This window comes from Xenopus tropicalis, chromosome 9 (assembly GCF_000004195.4).
Source record: "Xenopus tropicalis strain Nigerian chromosome 9, UCB_Xtro_10.0, whole genome shotgun sequence".
NCBI lineage: Eukaryota > Metazoa > Chordata > Amphibia > Anura > Pipidae > Xenopus > Xenopus tropicalis.
Genome location: NC_030685.2, coordinates 56,635,155 through 56,652,618, shown reverse-complemented (window position 1 = coordinate 56,652,618; position 17,464 = coordinate 56,635,155). Strand labels below are relative to the sequence as shown.

Below are 17,464 nucleotides of genomic sequence, written 5' to 3'. Positions count from 1 at the left end.
TCTCCCAGGGCAAAATGTCGCCATTTTTATGCTGCCGATTGTCGCGTTTTTCATGTAATAGGTTTGTTGCGACAATTATTGCATGAAATACCGTGCATAAAAAAGCGCGAGTATGCTTATAGTGAATCGTGCGAAAAATCCCCAAAATTAAGACGCGGTAAAATTTTTACCGCACGTTATAAATAGCGCACGTTTTATCGCACTTTAGTGAATCAGGCCCTGGGCCTGATTCACTAAAGTGCGATAAAACGTGCGCTATTCTTATTGTGCGCTAAAATTTTTACCGCCTCTTAATTTTGGCAATTTTTCGCACGATTCACTATAAGCATACTCACGCTTTTTTACGCGCGATATTGCATGCGTTATTTAACTCGCAAAGACTATTTCAATGCGGTATTTGCTGGTACATGTGCTAAATTACGCACGCGAATAGTCGCCGCATATGAATGGTAGCTTAGAAATAGTGTATAAAGATTGCCGCTGCATATAAATGATGTATATAAATATTAGCCACATATAAATGGTAGCATATAAATGGTATCATATAAATAGTAGATGCTTATAAATAGTAGCCACTAGTGATGAGCAAATGTGTTCTGGTTATCTTTGGTGAAAAATTAGCAAATCTTTCTTTAGATCCACGAAACGGCAAAAATGTTGTGCGGGCAAAAAAATTGTTGGCCGTGGCTATTATTTTTTGACGTGCGGTGAATTTTTGCGTTGCGAATTTTTTCATGCGTTTTGCCATTGGCAGATTGTTTTGCAAAACGCATGAAAAAATCCGCCGCGAAAAAATTCAACGCACGTGCAAAAATTCGCTGCAAATCCATGCCTGGCGAAACATTTCATCACTTGTAGCCAAATATAAATAGTCGCGCAAATGAACGCACGCCATGTTAGCCATACACGCCAATACTTGCGGAAAATTACTGTATTAAAAATGACCATTTCCCTGCAAACTGGCGGCTGCGTTACTCTGGGGGAAACACATACTTGAATAAATAACACTGTAAGTCCATATTTTATTGCAAAAAACTCATTTACTGCACTTTTCTATAATTTTTCGCCTGCCTGTAGTAGGTGTTAATTTTCGCATAGCTGAAATGCGATATTTAGCGCGCAAAAGTTATAGTGAATCATGCGAATCGTATTCTTTTCAGCGCGGAAATTAACGCATAACGGTAAAACTAGCGCGAGAAATAACCCATGCGAAAATGGCGATTTTTCACACGCGATAATACTATGGTGAATCGCGCGCAAATTTACCGTGCAAAAGCGTGCAATAATTTTTAACGCACTTTAGTGAATCAGGCGCCAGGTTGGAGCTGCAGAGTGCCATTGAGTCCTATGGGAGGCTTCCAAAATCATGCTAAGTCTGAGTAATGAGTAATGTCTCATTATTTATCCTTCATTGATATGGTATTCTATACTTTCATGTAGTTTCTCCTACACTCTTACATTTATCAGTAACACATCAATATGCTATATGGGTTAAATATTTGCAAATATTCTGGCAACAATTTTGTCTTGAGGCCATTTTGCTGAATAGTAAAACGTGCGTTAATAAGTAGCGTATTTTCTGGCGAGTGTGATAACTGCCAATTCAATGTTTTGTTGCCAGAATAATTGCAATATTATATTTGTCCCCGTTTAATAAAGTGCCCATAACATATTTGCCATTTATTCTGTGTCTAAAATCTCTAACTTAATTTAAGCCACTTTAGCAAACGGACCCCTAAGTATTTGGCTAAATATTCTTAAATGCCCCCCCCCCTATTTTATTATCTCTAGCACTTCTTTTTTTTTCTTACTTAGATTTTTATAATTTTTGGGGGTTTTTTTGCAAATAAACTTTTATACAGCACCTCTTTAGCACTCTGTGCTCTCCCAGGGCAAAATGTCGCCATTTTTATGCTGCCGATTGTCGCGTTTTTCATGTAATAGGTTTGTTGCGACAATTATTGCATGAAATACCGCGCGTAAAAAAGCGCGAGTATGCTTATAGTGAATCGTGTGAAAAATCCCCAAAATTAAGACGCGGTAAAATTTTTACCGCACGTTATAAATAGCGCACGTTTTATCGCACTTTAGTGAATCAGGCCCTGGGCCTGATTCACTAAAGTGCGATAAAACATGCGCTATTCTTATTGTGCGCTAAAATTTTTACCGCCTCTTAGTTTTGGCAATTTTTCGCACGATTCACTATAAGCATACTCGCGCTTTTTTACGCGCGATATTGCATGCGTTATTTAACTCGCAAAGACTATTTCAATGCGGTATTTGCTGGTACATGTGCTAAATTACGCACGCGAATAGTCGCCGCATTTGAATGGTAGCTTAGAAATAGTGTATAAAGATTGCCGCTGCATATAAATGATGTATATAAATATTAGCCACATATAAATGGTAGCATATAAATGGTATCATATAAATAGTAGATGCTTATAAATAGTAGCCACTAGTGATGAGCAAATGTGTTCTGGTTATCTTTGGTGAAAAATTAGCAAATCTTTCTTTAGATCCACGAAACGGCAAAAAAATTGTTGGCCGTGGCTATTATTTTTTGACGTGCGGTGAATTTTTGCGTTGCGAATTTTTTCATGCGTTTTGCCATTGGCAGATTGTTTTGCAAAACTCATGAAAAAATCCGCCGCGAAAAAATTCAACGCACGTGCAAAAATTCGCTGCAAATCCATGCCTGCCGAAACATTTCATCACTTGTAGCCAAATATAAATAGTCGCGCAAATGAACGCACGCCATGTTAGCCATACACGCCAATACTTGCGGAAAATTACTGTATTAAAAATGACCATTTCCCTGCAAACTGGCGGCTGCGTTACTCTGGGGGAAACACATACTTGAATAAATAACACTGTAAGTCCATATTTTATTGCAAAAAACTCATTTACTGCACTTTTCTATAATTTTTCGCCTGCCTGTAGTAGGTGTTAATTTTCGCATAGCCGAAATGCGATATTTAGCGCGCAAAAGTTATAGTGAATCATGCGATCGTATTCTTTTCAGCGCGGAAATTAACGCATAACGGTAAAACTAGCGCGAGAAATAACCCATGCGAAAATGGCAATTTTTCGCACGCGATAATACTATGGTGAATCGCGCGCAAATTTACCGCGCAAAAGCGTGCGATAATTTTTAACGCACTTTAGTGAATCAGGCGCCAGGTTGGAGCTGCAGAGTGCCATTGAGTCCTATGGGAGGCTTCCAAAATCATGCTAAGTCTGAAAGTTTCGCCCGCCGCTTACGAGCGCTCAATACGAAAAAGGCGCGACAAGATACGAGCGCATCGTAACGGCTACGAAAAACTCGCGTTTTTTCGCGCAAATCGTATTGGTAACGAAAAGTCGCAACAATTTCCGAAAAGTCGTAAAGGCGCCGAAAAAATCGCAAAAAATACGAAAAAGTCGGAAAATGTTCGTTTTCCAATCGGATTTTTCCAATTCGGATTCGAAATCGTGTCTTAGTAAATCAGCCCCTTAGTGTTCACTAAGCATTGCTTTTATATGAATTTGCACTGTAGAAATTGTTTTCCTTGCTACGGCAAAGGATTTTTAGCAGACCTACAGTATGGTGATCCAAATTATGTAAAGATCAGTTATCTGAAAACCCCAGGTCCCAAGCATTTTGGAAAGCAGATCCAATACCTGTAACAACCATTGTCATCCGCGCATGCTGTGTTTTGTACTGGTAAAGCAGTATGCTAATTACATGCAATTATTATTCAAATAACAACAGGACCTGAACTATACAAATGTTTTTTAATAAACACAACACATTGTTCACTTACTTTATTGAAAAATTATTCCAATTAATGTTATCATTTACAAAACATGGATTTCACAGAGGTCAGGATTTGGTTTACTATCATTTGGACAACAAGAACAAATTCATTCTACAGCCCTGAGTTGACCAGAAGCCAAGCGGAACCTTGGTTTAATATACCTGCAGGCACTAACTGGTGATTGAGATACTGCATGGTTACTCATGCATTACACAGAGAGAAAGATTTTAAGGCTCAAATGTTACTTAACAGTCAAAACAATATTATCCTGACCCACAAAAGAAACCTTTATACTCAGAAATATTTTTATATTCAGAAATCACTAGCTTCCCTATAGTGTGAAGCTTCTATAACAAGCTGAATTTGGAGCCAAATAAAATTGTACGTGAGCATTTTTCTGCCAGTATATCTTAACCCAAAACCACCCCTGCCACCTCCAGCTGATTGTAATGCAAACTGCCTGTAGGAGCTATTACTGGTGTTTCTCAGTCCCCCCAAAAATAGTTTTCAAGCCAAGAACTAACAGGACTGGCATCCTTCCATATTTAGTCACAGTTCCAATATAGAAAATGCAGTCTGAAAAATATCCACATGTGCTTGAATCTTGCTAGGAGTTATTCTTAATATTATTATTATTATAAGTTACACTAATGAAAAAGTCTTTCACTTTGTAATCTGAAAATGCCACAACACATACTGTATGTAACTTCCCTGGTGGTTTACCCTATTTGCTAGAAAGAGCATATAATAGTTAGAATAGATTATTATAATTTTAAATACTTATATTTTTCACTAGCCCTGGTATCTACCATCCAGGCTGCCAGCTGAACCACTGGCAAATACCAAACTGAAAGGCTGCAGAACTAAAGTTAAATAATTCTTAAGACACACAAACACACACAAAAAGACCAACCACTGACTTTCTCACTACTGTCAACATCATACTTAAAGTATTTCAGTGTAGATGTCCACTTTATTTCAGCCTCAGCTAATATCTTGTTAATACCTTTCAATTTAAAAGAACATGCTGTTAAAGGATTGCTATGGTTTAGCAACAATTTCCTCTGGCATGAAATATTCCTTGCTGCTGCTGCCTCCTCTTAGTTTGAGTGAGATCTAGACTTTAATCCTTCAGTTACCAGAGAGATTTACAAAGAAAAGAATTCAAAATGAAACTCAAAAGCCACCCAGTCCACTGGCAAACTGTCAGGATTTGAGATTCTTTTTCTACAACCGTAACCGCAAAAAGGAACCATGTGTTTATGATCATTTTGCTCAACAAATTAAGAAACCTATATGAAAATGTGGAAAAATGGCACATGAAAACATTAAGGCAGAGTTGAAGAACAGAATTTCAGTGAAAGGCTACTTTTCTTTTACAATATCTCTGGCAATAAGTTCCTTCATGATCTCATTGGTGCCACCATAGATTGGTTGAACGCGAGAATCTACATAAGCTCTGAAAGAAATAAAAAAACAGCAAGGAGTAAGTTATGAGACATGATATGATATAGCTTTAAACATCTGATGAGCTTTAAACTGCCATGCTTCACCCATGCTATAGTTGTACAATATTAAAGGGAAAAGGGGATCAATTTTACAAACATTTTGCTAATCTATTTTTTTTTTTATTGGATTGGTATTTTTTGCTACAGGTTTAGGATCTTTTATCCAGAAACTTCAAAATTATCCTCAAAATTTCAGAAAGGCCATCTCCCATAGACTACATTTTAATCAAAATCAAATGTTTAAAAATGACTTCCTTTTTCTCTGTAATAATAAAACAGTACCTTCTACTTAATCCCAATTAAGATATAATTAATCCTTAATAGAGGTAAAACAATCCAATTGGGTTTATATTAAGTTTAATTGAGTGTTAGTAGACAAAGTATGGAGATCCACATCGGAAAAAGCCCTTATCCGGAAAACCCCAAGTTCCAAGCATTATGGATAACAGGTCCCATACCTGTACTATTATCAGCTGTTCTAGACTGTGCTTTTACCTTGTGTGACAGTGAGGTCTAATTATAATTTGACTGCTCTGAAGTTGGCTTTTTTTTATTTTTGCTTGCCTGATCAGATATGAAGAGTAGTGATAATGGATAAACACCTTCAGCTCAAGAATGACCTTCCTGAAGGCTGACAAATCTTTGAGACAACATTTATTAGCTGAAAATGGTTATAAAAAAAGGAAATTAAATGTGCCTGTAACTTAAATTTCTGGTGCAAATTTTTGTACTTGAGTCCTGCTGGCATGGTGGTACCTCCTCCCTCCCAAAAATATATTCCACGGCTGGTGCAGGCATTCATATAACCTCTAATATAAAAAGACTGGTATTCCTTCATTGTGTTAAATCTAAATAACATCTAACCTAACCCAGCATGATAATAAACTCATATCTATGACATTCCAATTTGATGTTACAAATGATTGCGTGCAACCAAGTTATTATGCATTCAACTGTAAAAAAAAAATTCAGAATGAAAACTACATAGTTTTTAAATAAATAAATGGTTTATTAATTTTTGAGACCTACAAATGTTTTGCTGCTTGCAAATTAAGCCCAATGGTATGCAGACAAGAAGGGGTTGACAACTGATGTCAAGATAAAGCATTAGAAACATAAATACAAAGTAGCATTTGAATATGAAATGAATGAAGACCAGTCACTGGAGTTATGTATAATCACCAGAGAGCAATGCTGATAGATACATACACAAGATGGGGAAAAGATTTAAGCAAATCTATACTTACTTTGCTATTGGGTACTCCCACATGTATCCCCAGCCTCCATGAAGTTGGACACACTGAGTTGCCACAGAATTCTGCAGATCAGATGCCCTGTAAGAAAAAGGTACTAAGCATGACTTGGAGAAACGTGCTCCAGTGGCCTAAAATCTCGGGAACTCAATGAAGATTAATTAACGAATACAAATCTATACAAAATACAAACATAATATATACATATATTAAGAGCAGTACTACTTTATCTTTCAAGAACAACAACTAGTTACTCTGAGCTGGTAAAGAAGAGATTTTGCATTAGTGTACACTAACATGCTCAGAAATCTAAAGCTGGCAGCTTTCTTCAATTCCGATCAGTTGGGCCGATAACTATAACAAAGGGAACAATGTAACATTGCCTGCATGTGTTATGGTCAATTTACATAAGCATAAATAATGTCAATTTCAAGAAAGAGTAAGGTCTTCCCTAATAAAGGGGTAGTTCTACCATTTAAAGCTAAAATATATAATGTGCCAGTTCCAAAAAATAAATAAATGAATACATAAATCACAAAACTGTTCCCTTTTTCTGTTTTCACCTATCAGTCACACTAGGTGAAACACTGGCATAATTCATGATAGCAGCAGTAAATATTGGCAATTTTGCCGCATTTTTCACTTCCACTGCTTTTCAATGGAAGAGCGCTGGGGCTACCAAAAAAAAACATTCTGTTGAATTTTTCAATGGAAGAGCCGCTGGGGCCACCAAAAAAAAACTCTGTCGAATTTTGACTTTTAAAGGTCGAAATTATGAGTTTTAACAACAGGTTTTGGCAAACGTCAGAATTATGAGTTTAAATGTCATAATTTTGACTTTCTAAAGTCATAATTCAACAGAATTTTTTTTTGTGTGGCCCCAGTGCTCTTCTTTACTTTTCCTACTACTAAGTAACATATTTGAAATATAACCTCACTTCCCAGCTCACAAAGTCACCACAAACCTATTTAGAAACTGACCTTTGGAAGAAAACATAGCAGAGAAGCTGAAACAAGAGAGTAACTATCACAACATGCAGGAATGTTTTCCCCGAAGAATTTTTTTGTTCCTTGCGTTGTAAAAGAACCTGGCAGTTTGGTTTTGTCAGAGGATGTACCTCAGTATTCAATGAAACCTTGATTCATATGCCTATAAATGGTGGAATTTTAACAGTTCGCCTTCTCTTCAGCAGATGTCTTTTAAAGATCAAGTGGAAACAAACACCAATTTAGTGAAAGAGCTAGAAGGGCAGCTCCATGGTGACCAGGACTTTCTGGGAAATTGCTTAACCAATTGACGGCAGAAAATATTTTGTTCTCTGTCATTAAAAGGGACATTATAATGTTAACGGTACTCATCTGTGGCACTTTTCTCATCTGTGCACCCACACAGGAAAATAACAAGACCCTTTCTAAGTGATCATGATGAGCTGTGTGTATTTATGTACAGGGATTAGATTAAGGAATGCATTGTACTTGTAGTAAAGAGAATTTGTTACCAAATAACAGCGGCCTCTGCTGTTCAGCTCATACTGTTTCCTGACAGCAATTCAAATTAACAATCCAAATGTCACCAGCCAAAACACTACTTGAAATAAAGGCATTATTGCAGGTAAAGAGTTCTTTATAACTAACCACATCATTGGATAATACAGCAGGTGCTCCATCCTGCAATAGTGCTGATAGGCTGTGCACTTATTATAATAGTTGAGCACCAGTTTGGCAAAACCTTGGAGCCCCAACCTTCATTTAGAACAAAGGATTAGTTAAGCAAATGGCAAATGCCTGGCTATGTATACTGTTGAGTGCCTAGGGAACAACAGAATGCAAAATGGAGCCCAAGTGCTTTCCCAGCCAATTAAGTTTTTAGTATGAAACAGGCCCAGATTGATAATCTATAAATTCTGACAAATGCCATAGAAGTTGCTGTAAGATATCATAGAAAGTCAATATTTTGTGGGCTACATGATGTAGTCCCAAACTAACCAACAGATCTCCTTCAGTATGCAACATGCCAGTGATTAAAAAAAATTATGAAAGTTTTAAAAATGTCAGCATTAAATTCTGATTTCCTGTATATATGTCATGATCAACTTCTGCTCAATTATTGCATAAATCTGCTTACTTTGATGCTGTTGGCTGCTGCAAGTGCATACTTGGACATGGCCCTGCAGGGGGCCTGACTCCTGATGGTTATGGCAATAAATAAAACACTCTAGTGGTTTATAAAACAAAAGTAAAGGGGATGTAAACCCTACTACCCAAAAATTAAGTTTTGCCCAATACAAGTTTTTTTAATTACCATTCCAGTATATATTTATCACAAACTGTCACTGTGATGACAATTTGTCATCAAATTAATATTTAAATGTAAGCAGTATCAGTCTGTCCCTTTCTGCACTGCTGGTTCTGTAAATTAGCTGGTTTCTGCTTTAATCGACGAGTCAAAGCCAGGAAGAAAACAGATAGGAATACAGATGGGTAGGGAGAACTAATCACATTTTACATGTGCAGATAATTGTAGGTGGTGCTGCTTCTATTCGCACAGCCATTCATTAAAATATGAAAGAGGTTGTAACACTCACCAATTTTTGCTGTGCAATTTCTGTTTTTGTTTAGCTAGTTTTCCACAACAATCTTGTTCACCTTGGCAAAATTGGCTAAATAAAAACTACTAACTGCACAAAAACTGTTGAGTGCTATAACTTCTTTCATATTTTAATGCAAACAGGCAGACAGATACTGCTTCCCTTATATTGAATGTTTTAACAACAGCTCCACCTTCTGGACAGTTTTTCCTAATGTACAGTCAAGGAATTAGCCCAGACTGAGATGTAAAATAGGTCTGGCATTTCATCTACACATAGGCCCCAAAAGCCATAATAAATAGTGACTGTCTATGGCATCTGAAACAGTCCCTCTGACATTTGCCAGAATGTATGGATTGCCACTCTGGTCCTGGTCAAGAAGCATATGTTCAAAAGACAATAACACAGAGAACATATGAGAAAGGTTATCTAAGGGTTTTGATCTTTTTCCTAGATGAACATCATAACAGTGCTCTGTTTTCCTTATGAACGTTATCTCCTTGACTGTACAGTCAGAAAACAGCTTAAAAGCTCTGAAAAGGAGGGCAAACTAAAATCAAGTTCTTTATGGGCTGCACAAGGCTTATGAATCCATGATAATAAATGTGCCATCTGAGTTTTTGAGTGTTGAGAATAGACTGTTAGGTATAGATGGCTGGTAAAAGCCATGCTTCATTTTCATAGGTTAGCTGTAGACTATTATAGCACCTAATATCCTTTTTTCTTTTAACATCTATGTGCAATTCAGGGCAGTTACTATGCTTTAGGAGTGCTTGTTGGATCTATTTTCCCATACGTACCAGTATTTTGCCATGGAAGCTGTGGCGGAGTCTAAACGTTTCTCTGCATGAAGCTGGAGACAGTTGTCCAGGAAGGTACGACCAATACAGATCTGTGTCTTCAACTCAGCCAGCTTGTGCTGTACAGTCTGCATTGTAGTAGGAAAGTAACATTTTTAAAACAACGGAATGATTCTAAAAAAGTCATCATTTTATGTGTGTGTCAATGCAGTTTGTATCAATCATATACAGAACATCGAAAACAAATGACTTGGACTCATATACTGTAATCGTGTACCCTTTGTCACCACCTTTCTCCAGTCTAATATCGGACATGTGTCTTGCAATTTAATTAGGCATAATTTGTCATCTTGTTCAAAGTTTTCCACATTAATGAATAAATGTAGTCCCTAATATTTTCAGTTTCTACCCATCAAACCCAAAGGACAGTATAACGTTAAACATTTAAAGGTGGCCCTTGTCCATGTATTTAACCCTGAACAAAACAGTATAAAAGCAGTCCATATCACGTGCACATTTTGCTATATACTTGTATTAACCCTTGACCACTGATGACAAGCTGGGCTCTTCCTGTTTAAAGTAACAAATAATCAGAAGGAAGGCTGTAGGGACAAGGGCCGCAGCACTGAGCTGATGCAGTCTTCGCCCTGTATCTGCCTGAGTAATATCTGGCTGATTATCTGCAACATATTGGTTCAGGCAAGCCCATCAGAGGGCATCGTACAGGTGCCAATAAGCTGCTGACTCAGTCTGGACCGAATTGACAGCTTTTATAGGCCTATGCACGGCCACCCAAGTCTTAGTAAACAAATATTAAAAAAAAAAAAATGCACGTGCACATTGGGCAGAGAAAGGAGATGATTTGTGATTTTTTTAAACTAAAGGTGCCCATACACCTTCAGATCCGCCAGCTTGGCGATGTCGTCAAGTGAGCGGATCTTCTCCGGATATCCCCACCTACGGGTGGGCGATATCGGGACAATCCAGGCTAATTCTAACGTTTGGCCCTACAACAAGAGGAGTACAAGTGGTTTACTACTCGGATTTGCATAAGCAACTTCTCATACTTATTCAATATTTAGAATAATTGAGACTTGCCTACCTGTAAATGTGCAATAGTCTTTCCAAAAGCTTTTCTCTGTTTCACATAGTTCCTGGTTTCCTCAAACATGAATTCACAGCTAGCGAGAGCCATATCTGCAATCAGTAACCTTTCCTAAAACATAAATAGAAGCCATTGTAGTTAAAAAGTCTGTTTCTAAAGGATAATGCTGTCCTCTCCCAAATAAAAACACAGAATGTATATTATAGTGGTCCAAGATCCTTTGTCATAAATATTCCCTTCTAAACAAACCTGGGGAAGTTCTGCCATTAAGTAATAAAATCCTTTATTTTCCTGTCCCAATAAAGCATCAGCAGGAAGCCGTACATCCTCAAAAAACAATTCGGCTGTGTCCTGAAATGAAAAGCCAAGCAAAAATCAATTAAATATATTCAGCAGTATAATGGACATTTTATGGAAGTAAGCAAGGTGGTTCTGTATTCTGTTTAGACAATTCCCCCTAAAAGCTGATAAGAAGTTAAAAAAAAAAAAAAAGTTTCCCAGCACCTGTAAAAACGGAATCTTAGCAGCGAGGTGTTTCACTGCCAAAGGGAGCTGGGTTGTATACAACATAATGCATGATTCTGTTGGCTTTGGCCAACTGTTTAGAGGAAATGCTCTTGCTATATAATAGCTCCGAGTTGCAGAAAGGGTCAAATTTTAATGTAGGTAATATTTCATTAATAATAGTTCTTTGGCTGGGTGTGCTATCAGCCCACTCAGAATGCACAGAGAAAATACATCATGAAGCTCACTCAAAGCAAAGGAGAAATCTGACCTATCAAATAGCTAGGAAAGAAACTAAAATAGAGGCTGTTTTTACTATCTCTTTTATTTAGTAATCAATTTTCTTATTACCCTTGTACTAAAATTTGCCCAATATGCTGGTAGTGCTCTGTTCCATAGACACAGGGGAAGGGGTAAACCTCCCTTTCCATTCCTAACAAAACCCTGAATCAACTTTTCACATCCATGAATGTGAATAAAAAGGCTGAAAGCTAAAAGACATGATCTGAGTGCAGTTTCTACAAATTATGGATGGTGCAACCCACCCTGACATGATATTTGGGGAGGGCATCAAAGGTATTCAGCCAGCACCTTGTTCTAAATGTTTATTTTCAGAATTATATGGGAAAGAAAATAAATGTTAACCAAAACTGTCTCTTAGTGGCTTTTAGACAGGTTTTACAGCCATGGCTCTATGCCCTTTATAAGGTGGCCTGCCCACAGTTTAGAAATCATGGTCCTTAGGTCATAACAAGGTTGGAGATATATAAAACATTCTTGTATCAGTCATTTAGCCACAGTTCCAAGAATATCTTTGGAAAGATTATCTTTGGCAATATACATTAACCCCCAAAACCCCTAAATAACATTTCAGCTACCTTTTAAGGGACCAGACCCACATTCTAGGAATCACTGCTATATACATCTAATATACCACTCTCTCAACATATGTCTAGATCTATACCTGCGCCTTCAGGCCGATTTTTTCCAGTTTCCTCCCCTTAACGAAACCTTTAGTTCCGTTGTCCACAAGGAAAAGGCTGATGCCATGAGCAGGGGTGCGGGCCTCACGGTTTGTGACAGCAACAACAATCACTACATCACTCATCCAGCCATTAGTAATAAACACCTGCAAAGCAGAGAAAATGGATCACAATGCACACATTTTTATTGGCAAGAATTATAAACAAGGGTTATTTCTAGTCAAATAAAATGTACTTATAGGCACTTAAAGTGTATTGTGTGCATTTGTACACATGTGAGTGGAAGCTGGCTAAATAAATCAAAACTGCAGCTCTAATATTCTTAATAACATGATTGTACACTCTTGCATTCTATGTTATGTGCACATAATAAGCTATGTCCTCAAAAATGGAACACATTTTTATCTTTTCTTTCTTTTAGCAATTTGTGTATATTTTGTCAAGCTTGGAGGAAAGCTGAAATCAAATAAAAGTACATTCCTCACCTTACTGCCATTAAGTATCCAGTCGCTTCCATCTTTCTTGGCGTTTGTTCTAACACCCTGTAAATCACTAGACAAACACAACAATGAAAATTATTTTGTATATTCTCAACCTCAAGCTAAAGAGATAGCTCTTTAGCTACAATAGAGGCTCTTCCTCTTTGAAAGATTGTATTGTTTCTCTGACAGATATATACACAAACCCATATAAAAATATACATTTATATGTTTAACTTTAGTTTAACTCCTAGTATATTATAGAATGCCCTATTCCTAGCAACATTGCAATTAATCTTAACTTAATCGTTTAAATTATTCCTTCTTCTCTTGCCAATATCCAGGTTTCAAATGGGGTCCACTGACCCCCAGTAGCCACAAAACTATTGCTCTGTGAGGCTACAATTTTATTTCATTGTTACTTTTTAGTCCTTTCAGTACTTCATCCTCTAGTTCCTCATTCAAACTGCTGCCTGTTGCTAGGGTATATAAAGTTCTAGCAAACAGATAGTTGCTGAATTAGGAAAATTGCCTTAGAATAACAATGTCTACATCATACTAAAAGTTATTATAAAAGTGAACTCCCCCACTATTAAACTCCATCTTCATGTGCAGCGAAGCTGGAAGCTGCCGCTGCTTACAATTCTAATATAAGTTTATAGTAAAATTTAGTTGGACATTACCATAATGCACATTCATATGTGGCTATAGATTTACTTACAGATGCCTTAGATATGAGATTACCTGCCAGCGCCTGGCTCAGTCATAGCTATAGCCCCAATACATTTGCCAGCGGTCATTTGAGGAATATATTTTTCTACTTGGCTCTTGCTGCCATATCTTGAGATGTAAGGCATTACAATGTCCGAGTGCAGACTGAAACCAGGGCCTGTGCAGTTCACGTACATCCTAGAAAGAAAGAAAAATTCAGCATCAAGTAAAATTTTCATCATTAATCACCATGACTGAACATGAAAGAAAAAGAACTATCTTTGAAACATGTGAGGACATTCATGTTGTCTGTTACTGCTGACTAGAGATGCCTGGGTTGACCAGGTCAAATTAATTTTGACCCACACATCACTACTGCTGACTATCCAAATGAGCAAAAACATTCACAAGTATAATTCAGCCATAAGTTTATCAGTGCCCTTTTAGCCAAGACTCAGTCTCTTTATCAAAGACAATCTTGGCTCAGGTGGGATTTTACCATTTAACTTTAAACTCGACCTTGGCTTTTGAAGCCCATCAATACTGCAGAGAGTGGAACTATGGGAATTGAACGCATTTAGAATTTACATTTAGTACAAAATGTAGAATTTAGTACAAATCCTGGATTTGGTGCATCCCTATCAATCTCCATCCTATATCAAATACATGTAAGGAAGTCTCACAACACATTGAATATATATATATACATAACACTTACTGTTCCTCCCATACAATGGCAGATGACAGAATATCACCACCGATGCCACCATGCTCTTCAGGGGTACTGGTACCCAAGAGACCCTGCTGCCCAGCTTTCTCCCATAGGTTCCGGCTAACTTGTCCTGCCTTTTCCCACCTATATGAGCAAAAACAAATGAGAGTTAAGTAATTTTGATCACATCAACTGCCTATTTTCTATCCGCATGTTCTTAAAACATTTCCAATAAAAGGATGACTTGGTGACCATGCATTTCCTTATCAAGTCAAAAGCATTTTTGTGTGGTCATGTAACATATATTGTATAGAAGTTATAATGCTGTTTTTTTTTAATACAGTCAAGACAATAAGCTTTAAATCATAAAAAGGTTACAACCTTAGCCCATAATTTCTGGCTATGTAAAAAATAAAAAAAGTGATGGTGATGACTTTTGCCCTTTAACAGGAAAATTATAAATTATGTCCTTTTATTACATTATATATAGAGACCGAAACCTCGAGTAATAAACCTTTCTATTTTTGCATTTACATTTTGCTCACAATTCTTTAAATCCTAGGAGTGCTGTCCTTGTTTCAGTGCATTTTTTTTGTACTAGCACATAGGTTTTGTTGCTGCAAATGGTGTGCACCATATGGATTATTTTACAAGCAGGCAAAACAGTCAGGTTTAGGAACTTCAAGTAATTACTAATAATTATTAATATTTTGAACAGTAGTTTTTTTAGTACTTGTGCATGTGCTATATATATTGAAATGGGTGAATGCAGAGGATCTCTCTCTCTCTTAGGGCAGTGATCTCTCTCTCTCTCTTAGGGAGATTAGACGCCCCGAGAATTTGTTGTCACGAGCAACTAGGGCTGGGCGATATACCGTTTAATACCGAATACCAGTGTTTTTTTTTAAAACTATATTACGGTAATTTTTCAGATACCGCAATACCGGGGTGTCAGGGTACTCACCCGTGCGGCCCGGTCCCACGCGCCTCCTTGCGTGCGTGCGTCCCTTTGTCCGCGGGACGTTGCGCACGCACGTCCAGGTCAAAGCGTGCACGTCCGTGACGCGCTGACGGCGCTGGTTCTGCGCATGCGTGGGGGGTATTTAAAGCTATCAAACGCCTCCTCCTGTGCTATGTTGTCTGCGGCCTTGCCTGGGAAACTAAGCCTGCCTGATTTACCTTACGACTTTCTGTTGCTGATCCTTCGCTTGCCTGACTCTGATTTTCAATACTGCAGTAATTATTCTCTAATTTATTAGGAAATGGGGTTAACACCTAATCATGCATGGAAAAAAAATACCGTCAAATACCGTGACACAGATATAATTTTGAAAAATACCGTGATATAAATTTTTGGTCATACCGCCCAGCTCTACGAGCAACTAATCTCCCAGCAATACCATCCCACCGGCTAGAATGTAAATTGCTGGTGGGATGGCATACGTGTCCTGAAGTCACCCAAAGTTGCCTTGAGAGGAAACCACTGTTTACTCTTACATTATAAGTTCTTGCTATCAGACCCCTATTATTATTAAAACTGGGTATTGTTGAACGCCATTTGTTCTAACCTCTGGACAGTCTAAAAAGAAGAATGTTGTATTTATTTTACATAAACTTTATAGAAAAAAAACATTTGTACTCCTTTTGATAAAATAGATAACTGGTTTTATCCAGTGGACATCAAGATTATACACCATTTTGTGATCTTAGGGAGCTAAAAGTTGAAATGGCTATGGTTATGGCTTAAAGGGGTCACCTTTGAGTTAACCGTTAGTATGATGTCAATATTCTAAGACAATTTGCGATTGGTCTTCATATTTTATTATTTGTAGTTTTTTAGTTATTTCTTTTTCAGTTCAGCAGCTCTCCAGTTTGGGTTGCAGCAACTATTTGGTTGCCAGGGTCCAAGTTACCTTAGCAACCAGGGAGTGGTTTGGATGAGAGACAGGTATATGTATAGGAGAGGTGCTAAATAGAAAAATAAGTAGTAAAAAGTAACAATAATAACAAAACTGTAGCCTCACAAAGCAACTGTTGTTTGGCAGCCGGGATTGTTTTGCCACCACTTTGGATTTCTGCAGCTTAGTTAGGATCAAGTGCACAGTACTGTTTTATTACTATGGAGAAAAAGGAAATAATATTAAAGACTAAGAATTATTTGCTCTGTTGGAGATAGCTTTCCTGTCATTCATAGCTTTCTGGATATGTGGTTTCTATACAGGTATGGGATCCATTATCTGGAAACCCGTTATCCAGAAAGCTCCGAATTACAGAAAGTCCATCTCCCATAGACTCCATTTTTATCAAAATTTTTTCTCTTTTTTTTAGTTGATTTCCTTTTTCTCTGTAAAAATAAAACAGTACCTTGCACTTGATCCCAACTAAAATATAAATAATCCTTACTGGATGCAAAACAATCCTATTGGGTTTAATTAATGTTTCATTGGTTTTTTAGTAGATTTAAGGTATGAAGATCCAAATTATGGAAAGACCCCTTATCCGGAATACTCTTGGTCCGGAGCATTCTGGATAACAGGTCCTATACGTGTATAAAAGGTCTCATACCTGTAAAGCTGTTTTTTAAACTCTGATGGGGAAACATAAAACATTTTTTATTTCTGCAAATACATTTTCCCATTACATTTATCTTATATAAATGTTATGAACTCTTAGGGGCTGATTTACTAACCCACGAATCCGAATCGGAAAAATTCCGATTGGAAAACGAACATTTTGCGACTTTTTTGTATTTTTTGCGATTTTTTCGTCGCCGTTACGACTTTTCGTAAATTGTCGCGACTTTTTCATAACCATTACGACTTGCGCAAAAAGTCGCGACTTGCGCAAAAAGTCGCGACTTTTTCGTAGCCATTACGATTCGCTCGTATCTTGTCGCAACTTTTTCGTATTGAGCGCTCGTAAGCGGCGGCGAAACTTTCAGACTTAGCATGATTTTGGAAGCCTCCCATAGGACTCAATGGCACTCTGCAGCTCCAACCTGGTCCAAGAAAAGTCACGATA

The 17,464-nt window shown here is 37.4% G+C and overlaps 1 protein-coding gene across 1 annotated transcript in view; it reads right to left on the bottom strand.

Annotated features, from left to right (window-relative positions):
- Positions 1 to 3,792: 3,792 nt before the first annotated feature.
- acadl (acyl-CoA dehydrogenase long chain) overlaps positions 3,793 to 17,464 on the bottom strand; it is a 20,933-nt gene continuing 7,261 nt past the window's right edge. The window contains exons 3-11 of the mRNA NM_001045785.1: positions 14,450 to 14,587; positions 13,765 to 13,929; positions 13,027 to 13,093; positions 12,523 to 12,687; positions 11,304 to 11,405; positions 11,052 to 11,165; positions 9,950 to 10,077; positions 6,556 to 6,642; positions 3,793 to 5,259 (exon numbers count right to left, since the gene is read on the bottom strand). Of these exons, the coding sequence (NP_001039250.1) occupies positions 5,166 to 5,259; positions 6,556 to 6,642; positions 9,950 to 10,077; positions 11,052 to 11,165; positions 11,304 to 11,405; positions 12,523 to 12,687; positions 13,027 to 13,093; positions 13,765 to 13,929; positions 14,450 to 14,587 (1,060 nt within the window). The 3' untranslated portion in view covers positions 3,793 to 5,165. The remainder of the gene's footprint in view (positions 5,260 to 6,555; positions 6,643 to 9,949; positions 10,078 to 11,051; positions 11,166 to 11,303; positions 11,406 to 12,522; positions 12,688 to 13,026; positions 13,094 to 13,764; positions 13,930 to 14,449; positions 14,588 to 17,464) is intronic.